Genomic DNA, 23586 nt, shown 5'->3' on the forward strand with positions numbered 1-23586 from the left:
TCCTAAAAAGGATTTATGGGGGACAAAGAGAAAGAACCTGAGATCCCAAGAGCCTAAGGCAGAAATAAGCAAAGTTTCACTGCAGGAGACCATACATTTAAGGCCTCTATTGCTATTCCTGACCTGTCTTATAGCATGAAAACAGTAATAAACGTTAATGAATGGCTTCAGCTAAGCTCAAAAGACTTGGGTATCGGGCTGGAGAGATGAGACAGCACAGCACTCAGTAGCACGGGCTGCTCTTCCAGAGAACCCTGGGTTTCATTCCCAGTACCCACATGGCAGCTCATAACCAACCATTTCTAACTCTAGTTGAAGGAATCCACCACCCTCTTCTGGCTTCCAAAGGTACCAGATATGCATGCAGTGAACAGACAAATATGCAAGCAAAACATCCATATATATAAATACTAACAATTTTTTTAATTAAAAACTGTATTTATGGATCATAAAGTTTGATTTCACATAATTTTGTGACTCACAAAATTATGATTCTCTGATTTTATCAGTGCTTGTTTATCAACAGTGAGAAAGGTTCTCACTGTGTAGATCAGGGTAACCTAGAACTATGTATTCCAGGCTGACCTCAACTCATCACAATCCTTCTGCCTCAGCATCCCAACAGTTGAGGTTACAGGCATAATCCACCACGACCAGCTTTCAACACTCATTGAATTGTTTTAAACAAATCATCCTCCTGCCCCCAAATCATTCAAACCTCATGGTTTGAATAAAATACAGATAAAAAGAACATGAGGCATGCCTGAATCTGCCCTTCAGAATAGGAGCTGCTGATGTCTGGCCTAAGGAACAAGGAGAAAGTGAGGGGAATGGAGAGCTATTCATGAATATTCCCGAGTTAAACTAAACAGTAAAGCAGCAGCCCCACGCAACATATACATTTTACTATCAGACCTGGTTAGAAAGTCACATATTGCTCTTTAACATAAACATAAAAAAATTCCCAAGAAATAATCACTGAGTCATAGGCAAAATTAACTCTCACCTAAATGATGTACCAGTTAGAATTTTCAACAGATAATTTGTTTTTCAGAAAGGTTCCTAAACCACAATGATGGCTATACCAAAATCATTACCATTTTGTCCCTGAGTCTCTCTCCACGGATAAAAAAGTCCGCACAGCCATTCTCTTCCTGATGAGGGACTCTGAAAACAGTGACGCTGCTCAGTCCGCTCCCTCCGAGGGGCAGCCATCCACCACTTGAGTCATCTCTGGTCATCACCACAGCTCGCACTCGTGCATAACTAAAACAGATGAAAAGATCAGGAATTAGCTCTTCCACAAACAAGAAGCCAAAGGCCGCATTAATTACGATGCAGTAACACTGGTGTGTTTATTACTTTCTTCCTAACAATTCATGGGGGGGGGGGACTGAAAGGGGGAAACACACAAACTAAACGTTAAGTCTTTATTTTGAAGGTTCAGCTCTCAATAAGACTATTGGTCTCCTATTTCAATTCATCCTTTTGGTAGAAAGAGCGTATCTGGATCACCCTGCCCATGTGATCATGAATTCCACAGAGAACATGTCACCTTGCCTATGTATTCATTTGCTACAACATCACAACAAGGACAGATTATTGCTGTATTTATTGTTTCTAAGTTCCCAACTGTTCTGGAATATATTATAAACAAAACGTTGAAACAAACATGCTTGGAAGCCTATTTTTTTTTTAATTTTTCTTCTATCAATGGGGAGCATACACCATTTTTTATAAATAGAGGGATAAATGTCCTGTTTATTTATCAATCAAACATATCTGTGGAAACTTTTTGTGTTGTCAATCTACTCTTGAAGGTGGCTAGTTCCATTCCATAATGCTCTCCCCAAATTTCCTGTTTTTGAGAGGGTCTCATATAACCCACGCTGGCCTAGAACTCACTAGGTAGCTGACAAGGACCTATACAAGTCTTTTAATAACGATTCTTCCACATCTCTTAATTACCTAGACATGCAATTATCAAGTCACAAGGCAGCTGCATGTTAACCATGCAAGAAGTTAACAAACTCTTTTCCTAAGTAGTTGTAATTATACACTTCATCAAAAACGATAACTTCATGGGTTCCACATCCTACTAACGTTTGCTGTTTTCAGTATTTTAAATCCTGCTGTATGTGTACATTACAGTGCCATTTGTCAATTACTGTTTTAATTGTTTCTTTGAGGATTAACGAGAGCTAGCATTCTTCGCTTGGCTATTTGCTTAGCTTCTTTTCCTCTCTCTCGCTCACTCCCTTTTTTTCAAAGGCAGGGTCTCATTGTGTAGCCCTGGCTAGCTCAGACTTACATAGAGCAGGTAGGCTGACCTCAAACTCACAGAGAGCCACCTGCCTCTGCCTCCAGAGTACTGGGATTAGAAGTATGTGCCACCATGCTTAGCCTGCCCATTTTAAAAATTATATTCTTATTTTTATTTTATATATATGTATGTATGTATTCTGGACACAAGTCTTTTGACAAAGAATAATATACCGCCTGTACTGTGGCTAAGAGTCAGGATTTGGTTCACTGTGACGGCACACACCTTTAACACTAGTACTCAGGAGGCAGAGCCAGAGCCAGATGGAACTTGTAGAGTTCCAGCCTAATGTAGTCAACGTATCAAGTTCCATGCCAGACAAGGCTACACAGTAAGACCCTGTTTAAAAAACAAGGAGGGGGGAAGAAAAAAAAAGTGAGAATTCCAGTTAAACTTCATTAACCTGGATCTAGCTCTGAGACCTTTGGAAAGATACCAAAGACAGTAACCACCTTTATTACAAGCAAACAGTGCCTGACACACAGTAAGTGTTGTATTTAAGTAGATGGCAACAAAACATTGAAAACTGAAGTTGCCATTCTGGTTATTCTAAGCCAGGTGGTGATGACTCTGTATTGCCGGAGTCAACAAAAGCCTTTATAAAGAAGCTCCAATGGGACTGGCTTTACGGGGAACCACTACATCTGTACTTTGTAGTATTTAGCTCTTTAGTTCCTTGCCAACCTTCCCCTTATACGTGCTCAAAGACACAGAGGCATAAAGGCTGCATTACTAACAGCTTCTCAAGGCTAGCTTCTTTAAGGTAAGTGAAGGAGCTCTTAAAGGATTTTCTTGGTTTCTTTTTTGTTTTTATTTTAAAAGCAATAACCAACATATAAGGTGCCCAAGCTTATCTCTGCTCTCATTTGAACAACTGTAAAGAACAGCAGAAGCATTAGCAACTACAGTGTAACAAGACTGAGCAATTTCTTGACACAGAAATGGTTTCTCTGTGTAGCCTTGGCTGTATGGACTGTCTTTGTAGACCAGGCTGGCCTCAAACTCACAGAGATCCGCCTGCCTCTGCTTTCCTGAGTGCCGGGATCATGGGCATGTGCCACTGCGCCCGGCTGACAGCAATTTCTAATGACCCGAAATTTTCTCCGGTTCTGGACACCTGAAGTCCTGGATGAAGAAACAGGAAACTTTCTGTCTCCTGAAAGTACAGTTTTGTCTCCAAAATGCTGCCTTAAACCCTGTGATCTCCAGAAAAGGAACCCTGCCCCCCAAGGGTTTATATGTTAAAGGCTGGGTGTTCAGCTGATATCATTCTTAGGAGCTGAAACTTTCTAAGTGATGAGCCTAGCTGGAGGAAGTAAGTCACAGGAGCATGCCCTCAGAGGACATACAAAGACCCTTGCTCCTTTCCCCCTTTGGCTTCCTTGCCCACGAGGGGTTAAGCAATTCTGTTAGGTGGGTTGAGTTCCCTGATACAGTATTATCTATCCTACCACAGACCCAAAATGCGTGAGTCAAGTGATCATCTACTGAGACCTCCGAAAACCTAAGCCAAAAACGATTTCTTCCTTTACAGTTGTTTTTCTCATGTATTTTTCACAGCAATGGGAAAATGACCAGCACAGAAGTTAACTGTTCATGTTATAGTTCTGTGTTTTATCTTATTGTTACTAGTTAATATTTACTGTTAAATAAGCAGCTGGAAAAAGAAGGTACCAAGCATGGTGGCACAACACTGACTCATACAGAACTGTAACTGGCTTGCATTAGTTTCATTTTCGTTTCTGAAATATTGCTGTTGTTCTGCTTCTCTATAAGTGTAGTAAGGGTGTGGTTTACTCAAGATACTAAAGGGGACAAAGGTATGACTAAACTGTTTAGATAGCACACACTGCTCTTATAGGATTCACGTGCAATTCCCACTACCTACCACCTGTTGGGGTTAGAGAGAGAGTCATGAGTAAAGATGCCATCAAGTGTATGACCTGGGTTTCATCCTAAACACCCACGTGGTAGAGATGAACACAGACTCACCTAAGGTTTCCTGTGACCTCCACTCCAATGCCACGGCACAAAACCTCCCCACCAAAAGACATACAATTAACTGTTTTAAATATTTTTTTTAAAACGATGCTGTAAGTTTACTTAATAGCAAAGAGATAGTATCCTAGTGATAGGACTTGAGTATTATATAGAATTTTGCTCTTTAGACCAGAAATTCTTAGTCTCCCATTTTTATAACTTGGAATAGACTATGAATTCCCAAAACTGTTTCTCTGTACTTTTGGGAATTTTTTCCCCAAAAATTATGTGTGTGTATGTACACATCAAGGAGTGTGTGTGCATGGATGCATCTGCGGAGACCAGAAGAGGAAATCATCCCCTGGAGTTGTTGCAAGCCACCTGATATGGGTAGTTGGGTCCTTTGAAATAGTAAGAGCTCCAAGTCACTGAGTCATCTCTTTAGCCTCACTGTTCCCCCCCCAAGACCCCAAACATATACATATACATGTATTGAAACATAAAGCTCTTTAACGGTATATGTATTTTCTTTTACAGAGATAGCATGCAACTTGAACCACAACATTTTCAACTAATATAAGAATCATGGCTACATAAAACAGAATTTCTTACACTGCTCTGGCTTCTCTCAGGTCTAGTTCCTAAGTATTTAACCACATGTCTGTAGTTTATGCTTTGCCTGACTGTCCTTAACATTTGTAAAATATATTCTTTTCCCAATTTTTCTCTCCTCTGCCTCTGACTCTATCCTCTTCTATAATATATCAACTAACATACATCTTGATGTGAGCTTACTAAAAGGTTTATTTAAATTCCTGGCTTCCCAGCAACAATACAACAAATTCTACTGCCTTAAAGACACTAGAGCTGTGGTAATCTGTTCTAGCAGCAACAGGAAATGAATACAAAAGCATGAGAGAAAACCTTCAAGATATGAAATTATCTATACACAGGAGAGGAAAACTACCATTTTCCACCAGCAAAAGATAATTAACTGTCCCTCTTCCCCACAAATTGAAAACTTCTAGAATCCTATGAGGTGTGTCCAGTACAAGAATTAGTTGTCCGTCCCCTCTACCCCACCCATGTGTGCTTACAGATAAAATATTTTGTTTTGTTTTTGAACAGTATTTGTTATGGTGATTTCAGACCCACACTTAACATTCAGACATTAAGGCAGACATTAAGGAAACTACCACATTACAACTCACTCATCTAGTCACTTAACTAGTGAGCACTATTGATATGCCATGCACATACACACAACAGGAAAACTTCACATCTCTCAGGTAAAGACATAACAAACAGATCACTAACATTCCCTTTATGGGGTGGGGAGAGAGGATTACGAAGGGAAGACAGGATCTCACTATACAGGCCAGGTTTGTCTTGGGACCTTCTGCCTAAGTGTCTGGGTGCTGGGATTATAGGCTAGCACCACCACATTTGACTTAACAGTCAATAATTAAGCTTTGTATACTAGGCTCAAGATTATTACTCATTACTGAGATAAAAGAATGAAAAATGCAGTAAGCATGGGAGATTGTGTTTGCTGTACTAATCCTGAGGGTGGTATTTTCCCACTTGAGTAAGAAAATTAAGGACGGAGTTGCAAAGTTTTAAGTCCAAATTACTCTTCTATATTAAAAGGTTTAAAAGTAACAGAAACACTTCCCAGGAAGTGACCATCAACCAAAGGACGACATGGTATTCCGCCCAATACCAAGCCGGGCCTCCTGCCTTTCAAAGTCTATAATAGTGAAGTCACAGGCTAGGAGGGACTCTTCTGTTGTATAGCCCTAAGCACTCGTAGCTAAACTGCCTTCTAAATATGTGTATTTATATGCATAGACTAATGCAGCTCTTGGTTTGGTCAGGGTGATTTTAAAGCAGGGACCCATAACCGCTGAGAATAGATGACTGGTGAATACTCGCCCCAAATGGTGAATGTATGCCCTGCCCACTGAAGCCCAGGAAGCATGGCTGAAGACAGCTGGAAGGACTGTGGGACCTGAAGGATGGGGAGAAATGTGGTGGGGGCCTGTTTTATGCACAACAAGCCAGCAGTAACTTTCTTCTCAGGTAAAGGGAATCAATCTCAATAAGAAAAGACAAGGATGGGTGGGGAAGGGAAGGGAGGAAAGGAAAAGAGAGGGAGGAGAGGAGACTGAGTGTAGGAAGGAGCCAGCAAGAGTAAGAGGGGGAAGATAGCGGGTAGTGGAGAGTAAATGAATGTAATCATGGTGCATTGCAAACAGGCGTGATACTGTTAATTTTCTCAAAAGGTAGAATGAGTAGCACACACTAGAGCCAACTCAACATAGGATGTTTATATGCATGTATCTATATGTCCGTTATGTCTGTGTGCTCTAGTATGGTTTCTGTTGTTATAAAACACTAACCAAAAAGGAAGCTGGGGTAGGAAAAGGGTTTATCTGGTTTATATGTTATAGGTTATAATCTGTCATCAAGGGAAGTCAAGACAAAAGCTCAAGGCCGGAACATGAAGGCAAGAGTAAAGCAGATACCATGAAAGAAAGCTGCTGCTTATACAATCCAGGACTATCCACCCAGGCCTGGTACCTACCCATGGGGAGCTTGGCCTCCCTACCTCATGTATGAATCAAGAAAATGCCCCAAAGCCATGTCCACAGGCCAGTTTTATGGGGCAACTGAAAAACTTTCTTCCCAAGTAACTCTAATTTATTCCCCATTTTTCTTCTATCTGGAATTATACTGAGGTCCTTGATGCATCTGAAGCTGAGTTTTGTACAGGGGGGCAATATGGATCTATTTACATTCTTCACACAGCCATCTAGTTTGACCAGTACTATTTGTTAAAGATGCCTCCCCCCCATCCCCCCAAAGTGTATTTCTGGCTTCTTTGTTGACCAACAGAATTGAAATGTAGACCCAGGTGCCTGATTTTTTTTTTTAACTGTTTCTACATTCTAATTTTTAAAACTGCATTTTTCAATTAAAAAATGTCTGAAGTTTTAAAGTAATGCCACCAGTTAAAAGTGCTAACCTTAGGCTCTTCCTATCCCATTTTCCTGTCCTGAAAAGTAGGATAATGCCTGTTATCACAGCACTGTGAGAAAGAAGTGAAGATATGATGTGAAATGCTTAGCAGTGTTCTGACTCATACTCAGGCGGCTAATTAGCATATCCTGGAAATGTCTCATTTTGTACTTACTATGGATTTGTAGAAGAAACCCAGGAGGCAGTGCCCGTCTCAAAACTTTGAGTAAAGATTAATGACCATAAGATCAATAATCACTTTTCTAAGTCTGCCAGAAATTGTGTACAGAATGGAAACACATGTAGTCATGTCAGACGTCTGGAAAATCCTCAAGAGGAGCAGATTTTTTTTTTTAATCTGAGGGATGAATAGAGGTGTTGAATTACCGACTGACAATACCATCAACTTGGCAGAGTACTTAAAAACTACGACAGCAGGCATATGACGCCCATAATCTCAAATCTTAAGAACACAGCAGAATGACTGTGATCTCAAGGCTATGTGGGCTATAATAATGAGATCCTGTCTCCAAGAGTACATAACAAAACCACGAGAGATAGCTGAATCCACAGAGTACTTGCCGTGAAAGCATGAGGACTTAAGTCTCATGCTTAGGACCCAGGTAAGAAGCTGGGCACAGGAGTGTACCTGTAATCCTAGCACTGTGTAGGTCAGCACAGGAGGGTCCCTGCAGCTTGCTGCCTAGCTGGGTCAGTGGGCCTCAGACTTAAGAAAAGACCTTGTCTCTTAAAACAAGGTGGAGAGTAACTAAGGAAAACAGGTGACACTTATCTCCTGCCTACACACTTAGAATTCTCAAGACCCTGGGTTGATCCAGCATGGAGGGATGAGAGAGGAAGGGAGAGTGAGGTAAAGAGAAGCCAACATTAATACTAGAATTCAGGGTAACGTAAAAACATCATAGAACATTAAAAGGAGATAAATTTGGCCATATTATATATTCCTACATAGCAAAACACCATAAACACCAGAGCAGTAATAAAAAGTAAGCAGCAAACTGATGGGAGCAAAATCCCCCACCCTGCCAGTGCACGTGTGCATGTGGTAATGCTCTCTCTCTCTCTCTCTTTCTCTCTCTCACACACACACACACACACTCTCACACGCACACACACACACACGCACGCACGCACGCACGCACGCACATGCACACACACACATAGCTTTCTACTGTTGCTATTGATATTAAAATAAAAACTGGCAACTGAGTAGTTTAAAACACAAATTTAGAGAGAACCACAGGGGGGATACAAAGTGAATAAAGTGTAATTAATAAAGAAAAAAAATTAAAAAAAAAAACCCACACAAATTTAAACAGCTCTGCAACTTGAAAGTTTATGATTTAACTGGGCAAAAACCAAGGTATTAGCAATGCAGCTTTCCTTTCAAGAGGCTCCAGGAGAGAAACAGCTCCTAGATGCCATTAACATTCTTCAGTTTACAGTCCCTTCTCCCTTCAAAACGATGAGTAGTACTTTTGCATGAATCTTCCTGAAATCACTTCTCTCTAAGCACAGTGTTACAGTTGGGAAATTTTGCCACTTTTAGAAACCTATGGGATTAGACTGCTCTCATTTAAGTAATCCAAGACAAGCTCTCCACATCAATGCTAACTTCACTCACATTTTCAAGGTTGTTAACATAAGTATGACTTTCAGGGTTTACAGTAAGAGCCTTTTGGGGGTAGGGGAGAAATGGAGAACACATTATTTATTCTCTTTGCCTCAATAAATACATGCAAACAAACAAACAAACAAAAAGGCATTCCTTTTAAAAATTCCAAATCTCTATACATGTATGAAATTTTCAAGGAACAAACTTAATTTAAAACAAAAAAAGACAAGAGAAAGGAATTCCAAATATCAGCAAACATAGGAGGAAGTAAACTCAAAGGAAAAAAGAAGTTTATGAATAACAGCCACAGACCATAAAATAATAATCTTAGTTATAATAAAAAGGATGCAAATTAGAGATGATCAAATGCCAACATATTTGCCAGCTCAGAAGACAGTGAGAATATGGAAATATAAATTAGTAGAGTAGGTTTTAAGATAATTTGCAAATATCCATCAAAATTTAAATGTGAATATTCTTTAACTGGGCAAATCCAATTGTTCCTTTTACTCCATGATATCCAAACCTACTGCTCCCTACATAATGCATATACCCTCTGTCAACCTGGAAGAACTGACAGCTCTGTTCCCACCCATTTACTACTTATAATGTCCCACATCTTAGTAACTTGCTCCAATGTAGCCTGGTATTGCAGTCCTTCCCACACTCCTTTCTACGGCACCCAACACGTGGTCCTTCCAAAGGTGCTGGGCTTATCTCAGGAGACACAGTAGCTGTTTTGTGGACACTAAATGGGCAGCTCAAGCAAGGTCCTCCCTGAAGAAATGCTGGTATTCTCCTGTGGGATATGTAAAAGGTAGACATCTCCTAAGAGGAGTTAGGAGGAGATAAGCAGGAGAAGGAATATTTTGTAAATGTTTCCATCAAGTAGGATATGAATTCAAGACTTGGATAATGGACACCCCATGGCTAGCGTGCTTAGTAACACTTAAAGCAAAAAAAAGCAGGTGCTACTCCATTTTTCTAACTTAGGTTAATATAGCTATCTGAGAAATTCTTTATTGCCAGCTACAAAGAATGCACATTAGTCGAGTCTCATTTCTGTTGTCACTAGTCAAAAGTGTATTGCCCAGTCATTATTATATATGTTACCAGAGACCTTGATGACAACTGTGGGTTTATAGGTAGGATGATGTAGCATTTCCCTGACTACGTGGGGCAGTAGCAACCAACAGCATTTGCTGACAGATCACCGTTTAAGGAAATTTGGGGATCGTCCTGAGAAGGGAAGCCCTTTTACTCTCAATAATGGAAGATGGCTTTTGCTAAGATGTCAGCAAAACTTGTTAGATTTAATTTCTAGGATTTCTGAAAACACCGTGAGCCTCTCCAAAGTTCATGTTAACTTCATTTTGCAAAGATGAAAAGCACTTACTTTTCCAAATTCACGTAGGGGCAAATATTTAGCTATATGCATTCTGAGAGTCCACATAACACGTTAGCATTTAATGCAGATAGGTGGAATAAGCTGTCAGCTGCCAGCCTTAAGGGTAACAAATTGGGGATACAAGAAAGATAGGGACTGAGTGGCAGGGACCCAGATTCACCAAAAGACTAAAAAGAAGGAAACAAAGTAAGTTCACACAGGGTATTAAAAACCACCATTTGGGTGCTCTAAACATGGGCAACACCTGAATGTGCATTCAATAAATTCCTAAATACCGGAAGATAAGAGTAACAAAAACAGATAAGGAAGACATAAAAAGTGGCTAATATTTGGTGTGTGGGCACAAGGTCACTTCAACAGCCAGATAAGAATGCAGTCAGAATTTAGCACTCTTCAGTGGTGTTCACACAGTTACATAATGCTCCTAACATTTCATCCACAGAAGGCAGTTTAGAAACTTCCTCTTAAGAGGCCACACTAATCTGGAAATAGAAATTGTGAGACTGTGGGCCCTTTGAAATTTTAAACACTCCTTCCGCCTAAAGGCAATACGTCAATTTTGACGACTGCTCTGCAATTACATGAAAGTAAAAAGATACAATACTGGAAATTTATTTTAAAATGTAAGGGGAGGACTGGAGAGATGTCTGAGCAGTTAAGAGCACTAGCTGTTCTTCCAGAGGACCAGAGTCTGATTCCCAGCAATCACATAACAGTCCACAACCCTCTATAAATCCACTTTCAGGGAATCTGATACCCTTTTCTGGCTTCTGCCACGCTGTACACAAAGTACAGACACACATACACTAAAATGAATATATATATATATATATATTTAAATGGAAGCAGACATTACAGAGAAAGAAGGCATTGCAATGCTCTTTTTAAGAAACTGATGCACTCATAAATAAATAAATATTCTTGCCTTTGTATTTTTTCTTGCAGAATGCTCTTTTTTCCTATATAAAAACACAGAATCTTGCTGCGTCTTGGCTGAGGCTATGAAGGCTTCTCTTGTTTAGGAACTCTAGGCGTTTCACATCTATAGCCTACTATTTTTAAAATTCCTCTGATACCATCTATCTACTCAATGGTTTTCAGCTAAACAATCAAAAACCATCAACCTGAACTGAAGTCTTCACAAAAAATAACAAACAGGTGCTTTTTATCTGTCTGTCTGTCTGTCTGTTTATCTATTTATCTATCTATCTATTTTTTGGTACTTTTAGCTAAGTTGTAGTTTAGTTATGATGAAATGAGTCCCTGTAAGTAGATGCATAAATAGGTAAAAGCTGAGCTCTACAGAGCAACCAAAATATCTGTTTATAATCCCACAGACAGCTTCTGCAAGTCATGACAAGGGAAGAACGGAACGCTGGCTTCCCACCAAGCATAAGTCACCCACAGTCCTCCTAGTCCCATGCTGTTCACCAACAGACAAAATATAACCCAATAACACAGCTGACAACCCATGCAGCCAGAATTAAAATCCACTCAAAGTCATTTTCCACAAAGAATGAATTTGCTTAACTCTTTTAATTGCTATCTGGAACAAAACAGTCACTAGATAAACAAGTACTTCCTTACAAATATACCTCATTAGGTACTTCCTCATTGTTGTTCGCTTTGCTAATATCAGTTTCCAGAATATGGACATTGCCTGATTATACACAGTATTAATGTTAATATCCTGTCCGTGTATGATATATAAACATCAGTAAAAAACAACTAGTCAGTTCTCACATAGATGATTTTTTTTTACTTCAATAGTCATTGATATTTATTGCTATGTTTTCTGTGTATGTCTATGTGAGAGTTTCTGTACCTCTGTGCTTGCCTGGAGAGGAGAGGACAGCCTGCTGGGAACCGTTCTCTCCTTTCACATCAAACGATGTCACCAAGAGTGACAGTAAGTGTTCTTACCCAAGGAGCCATCTTGTCGGGTCCCCTTTTTTCTCATGGTGACTTATAAATCATTGCTGCTTTCAACAAATAAGACATTCTTTAGAAACAAACCATAAAAAGTGGCCCTGAAGGCTGACTGTGTGGATTCCCACACTTGCGTGTTGTGGCTGATCTGGAGCTACTGTGTACTCAAACGTGAAGTGCTTGCTCCCCAAGATCCTTAACTGCTTTATAAGCAAATTCTCACGTGTCCAAAACGTTAACCTTGCCTCCCAAATTATCCCTGACTGGCTAATAAAGTTGCCTGCTGCCAACACTGGGCAGAAGTGGCCAGCGGAGCCAAGGTTCATGGGCCTTGGGGTCGCAGAAGGACCAGGAGGGAGAGAGAAAGAAGAAAGGGCCGCAGGTAGCCATGGGTTAGCCTGAATAGAAGCCCATGGAGGAGAGCAGCTGCTCTGAGGACTGGCATGGTGGAGAAAAGCAGCCCAAACAGAAAACATGTGCACGGATTTAGAAAACATGTGCACGGATTTAGGGGAGTTTTGTCTGGGAAGCAGACAAGATAGCTTAGAGGGTTATTTATTTACATGACAGCAGGTTAAGGAATAACTGCCACCTTAAAATTATAGGAACCAGTACTAAATATTAATAATGTTTTTACACTTAATCAAGAATTCAAGGTCAGCTTTTGCTACCTAGCCAAGTCACAGCATAAGCTACACGTAATCTTGCTTCAAAAAACAAGTCACTGGAAGAGGCAATAATAAGAGCAAGAAAAGGAAATTGTGATAGAATACTCTGAAATAACAGCAAATATGTGTCTCAGGTTTACAAGTAGAGAGAGCAAGCTAGAGTTTTCACTAATTTGGCCAGCTGAGAACTAGGACAGGATAGGTTTTGAGAATGGAAAGCCAGGGCACATACTTCCCTGAATCAAAGCTTTGAAAGACTTAAGTCTGGTGGCTGATCTGTTTTAAAGAAAAGAGATCCTTCGGGTAGCACAATGCAATCTCTTCTGGAAGCATTCCTGAGTAGACTACAATAATGAAGTTCTTCTTACAGTGAGAAGTCCTTAAATTAGCTTTTCTCTTTTCCCATACCTAATTTCACAAATAAGTGTTCCTAAGACAAAGGAAGAGATTCAAACATGTCTCAGAGGTTCAGTGGTAGGATATGTGCTTATCAAGCTGGCAGCCCTGGGTCTCACTGCCCAGCCCACACACAAGAAAGAAAGCACAAAGCTCTGAACTGCCTCTCAGGTCCAATCAAGAAAATGCATTTACACTTACACATAATCTAGCAAAGCACAAAAATAAACCATTTTATCTCATTCTTCAGTTTCAGGCTACTGGATTCCTTTGGTGAAATTACAGAGGACTCTCTTGCACTCACTAACATATATTACAAATGTATAGTACACAAACACACAACTATACATGTGCAGACACAGCATACAAATGCCAGTGAGAAATTTCACACATTCTTTGCAATTGAGGTTCTCAAGTGTAGCAAAAAGGCTTCAACGCAAAGGGACTTGTTCTTAAAATAAACTGAACTTCATTTTAAATTTGGCTCTAAGCCAGGCGTAGTGAATGACACCTGTAATCCCAGCACCGGGGAGGCAGAGGCAGAGGCAGAGAGATCTCTGTTAGCTCAAGGCCAGCCTGGTCTACAAAGTTGAGTCCAGGAGAGACAAGGCTGCACAGAGAAACCCTGTCTTAAAAATCACCAATAGACAGGCAAGACAGATGGATGAATAGATTTGGCTCTAGCTAAGGGTTCTTCACTGACCACCACCTCTTCACAAAATCCTTAAGAGTGCCATTAAAGTTTCTCTTCTTATTGTTCAAAAATCCCAGAACTGAGTTCCACTGCCTATGTAGGTTGTCTGTCTTAGTTTATCTGCTAATTCCTGAACCGAACACATGGTCAGTTAATGAAAAGACCTGAGAGTGAAGAGGGGATGAAACCCTAAGAGAAGGAGGAGGTCACTATAGATTAAGAGTCAAGGTGTGCCCGACAGACTATAAATGGACACTGTGGCAACGTGATGCAAGATATAAAATACATATACACTATCCAAGCATGAGCTCAAAGATTCTAAATAACCAGAAAAATGAGCTCAACTGAGGACTTACTGGTAGATGGCCTTATATATAAAAAATGAAATTATTCTAGGCTTCTATGCTCGGGAATATGATTAAAATCTAAGAATAATTACACTAAAAAATAGAATCAAGAATGCTTGGAATAACCAGAAAGCAAAGATAGAAAGGCAGTTAGGAAGATGCTATTTGAATCCTGATACTATTTTAATACTGAAACTTGGGAATACAGCAGTGTCTTTACAGACAGAGCTACATGGTAAAATTCTAGATCTATTCCTTTCAACAAAACTCAGGCAGAATAAGCATTAAGAAACAAAGGGTGAGACAAAAACTAGAAGAATCAGATAATCTCAAAGACTATAAACCTGTAAGGACTGAGCTCAGCAGGTGCAGAGAGGCTGCTAACCTAGGATAAGCATCTGGCACGGAATTAAGGCTTGGACTGCCACTGTCTCCCAATGGCTATGCACTACAGAGCTTGGTCTCCAGCCTTGGTGTTCTAAGAAATGATACAAACCCTCTCCTATCCTATTCTCTTCCTCCCAGGGGTGAGCAGTTTGTTCCATGACATGGCCCTCTCACTTGAGGCCCAAAGAAACAAAGCCAAGCAGCAAAAGAAAGAAGAGTGACCAGGTGCTAAGAAGGTCCAAAGATAATAATAGACAGCCTGAGTGGCATCCATATAACATGTGCCTATCCATATAACATGCTTGTTTTTTCAACTGGGCAATCAAATTCACTGGCTTTTTAAACATTATTTTTGGGGTTTGTTTGTGTGTTTTTGTTTTGAAGGCTTGTTTGATAAAGTGCTGTAACACACATAAGAAGACCTGAGTTTGGATCCCCAGCAATCTCCTAAGTGGGTGGCCTGTGGGATCACAGTGTGCACCTGTGATCCCAGCACTGGGGAAGCAAACATAGGGGATCACAGTGGCCTGGGGGGCCAGCCAATCTAGTTCAATTACAGTGAGCTCCTAGTTCTGGAAGAGACTGTGTCTCCAACTTTAAAATGAAACCGATCACTGGATACTAATCTCTAGCCTCTCCACACATGTAGGCAAAGATGCACACACGTAAGACAATACATTCAGTATCAAACACCCAAGATAATAATACACAGCCCCATCACAGTACTCACAATACAACTAACTTAATAATATAGGGAGGATAATGTTTATAAATCACCATCAAATTTCTGAGGTGCTTAACTCTGTTGGAATTGTTCTACGTATTTAACCTAGGATCTAGACAAACCTTAAAAACAAAACAAGCAAACAAAAAATAATGTTTAAAAATCAGAAGCTGAACCTGGTGTGGTGGCACACACCTTTGATCCCAGCACTTGAGAGGCAGAGGCAGGTGGATCTCCTTGAGATCCAGGACAGGAAGGACTACACACAGAGAAACCCTGTCTTGGCAGGAAAAAAAATCAGAAGTCTGTGAAAAAGATTGTAAGTTAGGCTAACTTTTGGGAGAAATACTCCTTTTAAAATTAAAAGTGATAGGAGTTATGATGATATTTAATATAGGCGGGTAATTTAAAATGTAATTAAAGTCAAGACAATGTTATCACTTAAAATTCAGAAGTGAGTAATACTATGTTAAAATTTCAATTCAGATGCAATAGTAAACTGGCACAGTAAATGTGAAACATTCATTTCTTCAGTAATAGGGAATAGTGAATTAGGTTATAAAATTCAGATTCTGGTATCCTTTTTATTAATCCAAATCATTTTCCTGTCCTCTTTGTAAAAAGAACCGGCAGCCATGAATAAACATTTGGATTTTCTCGGTGGCTACCCTTTCCCAGGTGTTAACATGAGCAAGGAAAGCAGCTTTGAGCTGGATAACATTTCAGTGCTGGAGGCAGTACTTCACTACAGCTGCTGCCTTACAGGAATGGAGGCTCCGTGTTGGGAAGGCTTCAATCTATTTGGAGAAGCTGGACATTTTCTGCTTCTGTGAAAGCTCCGGGTTTCTCAAATGTTGGCTCACTTAAATGTGAGCCAGTTGCACTCCATATCTTAGGGTAACCAGTAATGATTCTTTAGCATAGTAGAAATATACATGTTCCAGCCATTTTCTCTTTTGCACAAACCTGGCTATAGGTTTGTTTTTGAGACCAGGTCAGATACTGTAGCCCAAGCGGGTCTGGAACTCACTGCATAGGCAGGCTGCCTCAAAACACAGCAACCCGATTCAGCCTCCCAAATGCCAAGATTACAGGCACGAGACATCATATCCAGTTCAATTTTTTTCTAAAACTAGAGAACAATAAAAACTACCTAGCACCCTTCAGAATCTATAGGCAATATAATCAAGAAACTTACCACTCTATCCTAATGACTCAACTAAACTTGGTTCCAATGATTTATGTTTTCATTTCAGTGTTGGGTACGTAACTTTCCCACTTTAAATGGAAACAACATACAGGCCTCAACAACCTCATTAAGAGGGTCTACCTTTCTACCACCAATGCTCCCTCCCTCACTATATATATATATATATACTTCAACCACACAGCTTCTATTCCTTAGACAGCTTTCTTCTAACCAGGGTCTCCACCTGATTATCCTGCCATTGATTCTTCAGTACGACTTCTCCTCCAAAGTAACACTGACATCTCCTTGCCACGCTAATACTTATGACTGAACAAATCTAATTTATTACTATTAATAGTTCTGTCCATCTCCTACGAACATGGTCAATGATCCATGGAAAGCGGTTCCTTCTACCGTATCTCACAGTATTATTTGAGATAGTAGATTTCAATATGCATTCACTGAAAAAAAAAAACTATGAAAAGCCCCAACTTTCACATCAGTTTATTAACATATCAGATCTATGAAGACTGTAAAATATCTTATGGAAGTTTAGTCCTAAGCAAAGAGAAAATTTCAGTATCCAGTATTCATAATACAGTGTTGTAGTATTAACTCAACCTTCATTCCTAAGACAGCAGCTGAAGTGGAGTATTCCTTTTCTAGGTTAACTTTGTTCTGTGGCAGGAAAACCTAAGATTCCAGAAGGACATCTAATGATACAGAGAGGTGCAAGCAGGCACATTCTTATAGGACAAGCAAGTCATTCAATATGGACATTTCTCAGTGTGTGTCATCTCCGATCTTAGAGACTCAAGTCTTCCCAGGAACTAGGTGCTCTGTATCTCAAAGGAGCCAAAGGAAGAGTAGAAGAACATTAACAAGAAGGGGGAAGGGACTTTCCTGAGAAATGACTATCTTAGACAAAGAGCACGTGAAAAATTTTCAGGTGAGAAAACAATGCTGTAAGACACAGACAGACTAGCTCACACAAGATGACCTTTTACTAAGAAAAATACTTTTCAAGCAGGGAAATGTAAAATCTACACTTAGAGAGAGCTGCTGCCTGGCAGATTAAAGTAAAAAGTGGCGACAGAGCCAAGTGAACGAAATACTGCTGAGATATAGTTAGGATAATAACCGGAAAACTTGGTCAGAAAATCAAATGGCAGAAAGGCTACTCTGTGTGCCAGTGTGCTTCTGATGGCTGGGTCTCTACGCTGTACTTACATGCAATTTCAATTGACAGTGCAGGAAAAGTTGTCAGATGCTCTAAGCAAAGAATTAATGGTCTAACCATCTACATGCTACCCTTCACCCGGCGAGGCCTGTTTTAGGACAGCACTAGAGTTATTTACTGTACATCACTGTTACTTTCCCCTGTTCCTCTCACATCAATGCTAGGGACCTCTGCAAGGTACAAACAGATACTTTCTTAGAAGGCCGGCAAATAGGGATGCTTCACTCCAGCAGCTGTTTTGGGAACAGAGACTGAGTTAGTATTACGGCACTGTGCTGATCAGTTTGTAAGCTCGCAAAACCTCTTCAAACTAAGAGTGTCTGGTAGTGAATACTACACAAAAAGATTTAATTTTAATAGGGAATGCTTTTCTTGAGTTTTTACTGTATATGCTACATATATAGTTAAAAAAAAAGAGCAAAGGTAGACACCAGTCTATCAGTAAGCAGGAGCAGAATAAAGATGTAGTATTTAAAATACTGTGGTCCAGATGAAACAGGTTCCTCAACGTACAGTTCATAATATACATGCATAACAATAATCTGATGTGTTTATATGTCATAAATCTCACCCAGGCGTTTGAATACATTTCTCATGCCAACAGCCAATGATAATAGGCTTTGAAACAAAACAGCAAACATAGATGAAGTGAAAACGGCAGGAATGTAGTCTAGAAAATACATAAATGTACTCAAAGTATTTTGTGTAAGATGACAATAAGACATATCAGATCTGCAGGAAACAACATGGCTATTCAATAAATAGTGTTAAGTAAAGAGTACACTTTCTCGTGAAAGAGAGCCTGGTTTAAAATAATATAATTATTATTAGAAATTGTCATAACTCAGGAGTTGGAAGCCGAAAGATCAGCTGAAGGCTAGCACCAGCTACACAGTGTGTTTGAGGCCAACCTGAGATATACAAGACTGTCTCAAAAGGAAAAACAAAATATTAAGAGGACAAACACAGAAAAGGCAATTTACAAGATGAATGTCACAGATGTTCAACCTTACTAAGTAATCAACAAAGAAAAAATTACTATTGAGATGGCTTTCTCACGTACTGAACTAGTTCAGTATAATGACGGTATTAGTGCAATGCATTCGCCTACACAACTTGCGGGAATGCGAACGCCTCCCCTGTGTTTACAGTACAGTCTGGCACACTCCCCCAAGTTTAAAAGCTGTACAGACATGTACCCCTTAGAGACAGAAATGTTACATCTAGACCTTAACTCCTGAAAATCAGAGATACATTCAAGAAAATATGCACAAAGTTACGATGAGTACAGTTTAATAAAGAAGAGAGGGAACTTACTAGAGGCTTGTTAGCAACAGACTTGAAAGTAAATCTTTTGTAACTAAGTATTATTACATAGCAAACTGTACACAAGCTGCCACAGTACATACAAGGAAGAAGACTTCGAAACGGCAGGAAACAGTATGATCTCAGTTTCAGGTAATCTCTGCAAGTGTTTTTGCTCCTAAGGAAGAGTCACAACATGTCATCATGGTCCAAAGACAACAGGTTACTTTCATTTTCTTCCTTTACAACAATAAAAACAATGAAACAAAATAATCTGAGCTCTAAGAATATTAAACTCTCCATTCAGCACTGGAGACTTCAGTAGCCTATGATGCCTGAGAAACTGAGTTCAAGACATGTTTAATTGTGACTATTATTCCACTGACAGGGCTGCACCTTGTGTAAGAGACTGAGCAAGGACTTAAATCCCTGCCTTCCTGGTTCTGCTCTGTGCTTTAAATTAGATGTACCTAGAAAGGAGGCTTCCTTTACGTGAAAGTAATCGTTGACTAGGGCGGATATTCTCTATTACCTGCAACTTACTGGTGTAAGCATAAGTTCATAGCACCTACAGAGAAGAAATTCAATTCCATAATCACGACCCAACCACAAAAAACTCAAAACATGTGACTATACTCCACAATTGCATTTACCTCCGCACTTGCCCTGAACTTCTCATTCACAGTTGCCCTGAGCTTTTCATTAACCCCCGAATGTTCAGCCAAAGGTTCATGGAATAAACTAGATGCTACAAGAAGCTTTGTAACTAGGATCAATTCTAGCTTCAAATCAGCCTCATGATTCCCATATAAAGCAGCAAGAGAAATGTAGTTTAGGATCAAAAAAACATTTAAATCTATCAACTTTTCACTTCTAAGTCTTAATGAGTCAAAGATTACATTAAAGACATACAGAACACATTTTTCCACAGCTACTCATCAATAGACACAGATAATGAATCCCAACTGTTTTCAAGACCCACAAACTCAAACATTCTATTATTGCTTATCCAGTTAGGTCCGCAGCTTTTACATTAAACAAAACCAGAATGAACCAAAGATCCTAATCATGGTTTCTACATCTGGATAAAAAATTTAATTCCTTAGTTGTACTTACTATATTTACCATTAGCATAGATGACATTGTAGAACATTATGAATGTAGCAATGCTGATGCCTACCAGACTGACTATTCAGAAAAATGTCAGGTTGATTTTTTAAATAACTCTGCATAAGAAGAATATGCCGACAGAAAAAAATTGCAGTGAGGATTGAATCCAGGGCCTCTGTATGCTAAGCACGGGCTCTCTTTCTCCAGCCACTGAGTTATTCAAAGAACTGCTTCTTTCTGCCTTACCAATGAATAAATGCTTGTTGCACGAGCCTGCAAACACGAGGAAAGAGTTTGGATTGCAGGCACCCATGTAAATGCTAGGTGGATGTCAGGGGCACATTGGCAATCACAACATATCAGAGGTGTTGACAGAATCCCTGAAACAAACTGGCTAGGCTAACCTCACAAGCCGGTTGAGAGAGAGAGAGAGAGAGAGAGAGAGAGAGAGAGAGAGAGAGAGAGAGAAATCAAGGAAGACACAGGACACTTCAATTTCCAGGGCACATGCAAACAAATGGAGGGAGGGAGAGAGGAAGGGAAGGAGGGAGAGTGGGAGGGAGGGAGAAGGAGAGAGGGAGCAGAAACTGCGAGCAATTTCTGTGGCACAAAGCAAATGCGCATGCTGTTTCTTTGACAAAAACAACTAATGAAGGTCAATAATTTCTTCATTTATCAATCTCAAGCTGTAGAGTATTTCTCTAAAACTAAACATTGCTTCATTTTTATACAAACATACTATTATGAAAGTAAAAACCTGAGGAAACAGAGCAGCATATTAAGTATAGAGGGTTAAAAGCAGGGACCCTGGTGGGCAGTAGTGGCACACACCATTAATCCCAGCACTTGAAAGAGACAGGTGGATCTCTGTGGGTTTGAGGCTAGCCTGGTCTACAGAACAAATGTGAGGACAGCCAGTACAAGAGACCTTAGAAGATCTAGACCAGCTTGACACAAAACCCAGCACTTGATTTTATTTAAAAAAAAAAAAAAAAAAATCAGTCTATCTATCTTCTCTCTCCCTTGGAAACTGATTATCTCCAACTTCCCAAGACAAACTACTCTACCATCAGACAAACTGCATTAGGAACTTAGTTTTGTCTCTATATGTAAAGTCTGCTAACTTTCCTTAAACTTCCATTTGTTCATTCTACTTTTACTCTCAGGAACAGAGTGAGATTTATTCTTACCATGTGGAAAAAAAATAACAAAAAACATGAGGTTCCTATTATTTGGAGCTAGTTCACTGACCAAGTTTTCTCAACGTCTCACCTGACCAGTTCCCTACAATTTGTCTTCATCTATTCTATTTTCTGAATATCGCTGCCAAATTAGATTCATCACAACAGTTGTGTGTGTCTCAAGAAAGAGTAACCAATAACATTTGAGACAAAGATGTTAGGTGGTAAGGCAGGCACACTTCCAAAACAATTCACCACATTCTCTTTGGGACATCATCGTTTTTGTGACTTTTACACTTCCTAAATTAAAGTTAATATAGCTTGTTAGAAGGCCATGGCCAGTGCTTTCCAAAACAATAATTTATCCTTGCAGGGATTATAGGTTCAGATCCATAGATGAATGTAAGTCTACTTCAAATAGGTTTTTGTTGTTTGCTTCTTTCACCAGACAAGACCCTGTCAGAAAAAATTCCAAGGTGATCCAGAAAGAAACTGGCATAGCTCCACCCTTTTAAGTGGCCTAGAGGTGAATTTTACTCCTCACACTACTATATTCTCTGCCAGGGGATGTACTCATCATAGACCTTTGATTATGTGATGCATGAAGGAGACAAACCTCAAAATAGTGTCATAACAAGTCTGTCCTATAGGAGCACACAGGAGTATCTCAAAGCTGAGAGTGTGCTGTCCGAAGAGTCTCAGCAGTATCCTGGCTGCCAGAATGAGCTTTCCCCACTCCTGATAGAGCTTCATCACCAGAGGAACCACTGTTTCTGTTACAAACTCAAAATCCAAGTGCATCCTTCACTTGTAAGACACTAATTTAGCACTGGGTTATTTGAAATCATTTGATTTTGCCAATAACTGTTGAATTATGCAAGAAAATTCAGTTTACAGACTCACTAATCTGGGGGACACACTGCTAAACACCAATCTTAAATAACCCCAGGTGGAAATCATGCAGTCTTACCACTTCCACATCTCTGGAAAAGATATTTGACACCCCAACTCCATTGTAATCACTACCACAAAAACAGTAAGAGATTTAGATAAAAAAGCTGGGACAAAGATGGCAAAAGTAACTCGCTGTATAAGGATATAGGTGCACTTTTGTCTTAAAAAACAAAACACAAAAACATTTCACCTAATGCTTGAATGTTCAACTTCTTGCTGAGATCATGCCAGGCTACTGGGAGCACCTAAACAGTGCTATTTAAAAAAAAAGTTTTTATCATGGACCTATGGCAGGGATTAGCAGAGATCCTGACTAAAACCTATATACCTTTAAGAAAAGGTGGCATCTTTTCCAGAACTGACTACTGGAATCTATGATCCATCTCTAAAAACAAGGAGATGATAATTTCCCCCAAATAAATTAATTTTCCAGTATAGACATTAGGGTCATGATGGGTGATATATTCATGAGAACAGAAGGCAGAAAATGGCTAGGCAGTTTAGGGCAAAAAGCCCCTAAAGAAAAGTGACCGGTTTTTTAGGGGGGGGAGGGGAGGAAGAAACAAAGGTGACATTTTTCAGTGGGGACAATACTGAACTGACAGCAATGAAGACAAACTTTCCACCTAGGCAGACACAATACAACCATAGTAGTTTGAGCTTACAAACCCAGGCTTTAGTACTGTCATTTATTCAAATAAGGTCCTTAAAATGGTTAGTTTTTTGTTTTTTTTTTGTTTGTTTGTTTGTTTTTTTATCAACCTGACACTAGTTAGGGTCATCTGGAGAGAAGGAATCTAAACTGAGAAAATGACCCCATAGGACTAGCCTGCAGGGAAGTCTGCAGGATAGTTTGTTGACAGATGACGGATTTGTGAGGGCCCAGTTCATTGTGTGTGATGCCAACTCTTGGTACATGGTTCTGGGTGCTAAAATAAAGCAAGATGAGCAAGCCATTTAAGCAACACTCCTCCATGACCTCCATGAGCAGTTCCTGCCTCCAGGTTCCTGCTCTGCCTTGAGTTCCTGCCCTGACTTCCTTTAACGATGGACTGTGAAACGGGAAGTGTTACCGAAATAAACCATTTTCCTCA

At 39.8% G+C, this 23586-nt stretch overlaps 1 protein-coding gene across 3 annotated transcripts in view; it reads right to left on the reverse strand.

The window, feature by feature from the left end:
- The window catches only part of Spred1 (sprouty related EVH1 domain containing 1), a 77706-nt gene that overhangs the window by 38033 nt on the left and 16087 nt on the right, over nt 1-23586 (reverse strand). For 2 of the 3 annotated variants that reach the window (XM_021645662.2, XM_060371550.1), the window contains exon 2: nt 1098-1266. In XM_021645662.2, coding sequence (XP_021501337.1) covers nt 1098-1266 — 169 coding nt within the window. Of the gene's footprint in view, nt 1-1097; nt 1267-20363; nt 20382-23586 lie in introns of those variants that run through there. The other variant, XM_060371551.1, reaches the window with a different exon arrangement.

This window comes from Meriones unguiculatus, chromosome 18, assembly GCF_030254825.1.
Source record: "Meriones unguiculatus strain TT.TT164.6M chromosome 18, Bangor_MerUng_6.1, whole genome shotgun sequence".
Lineage (NCBI taxonomy): Eukaryota > Metazoa > Chordata > Mammalia > Rodentia > Muridae > Meriones > Meriones unguiculatus.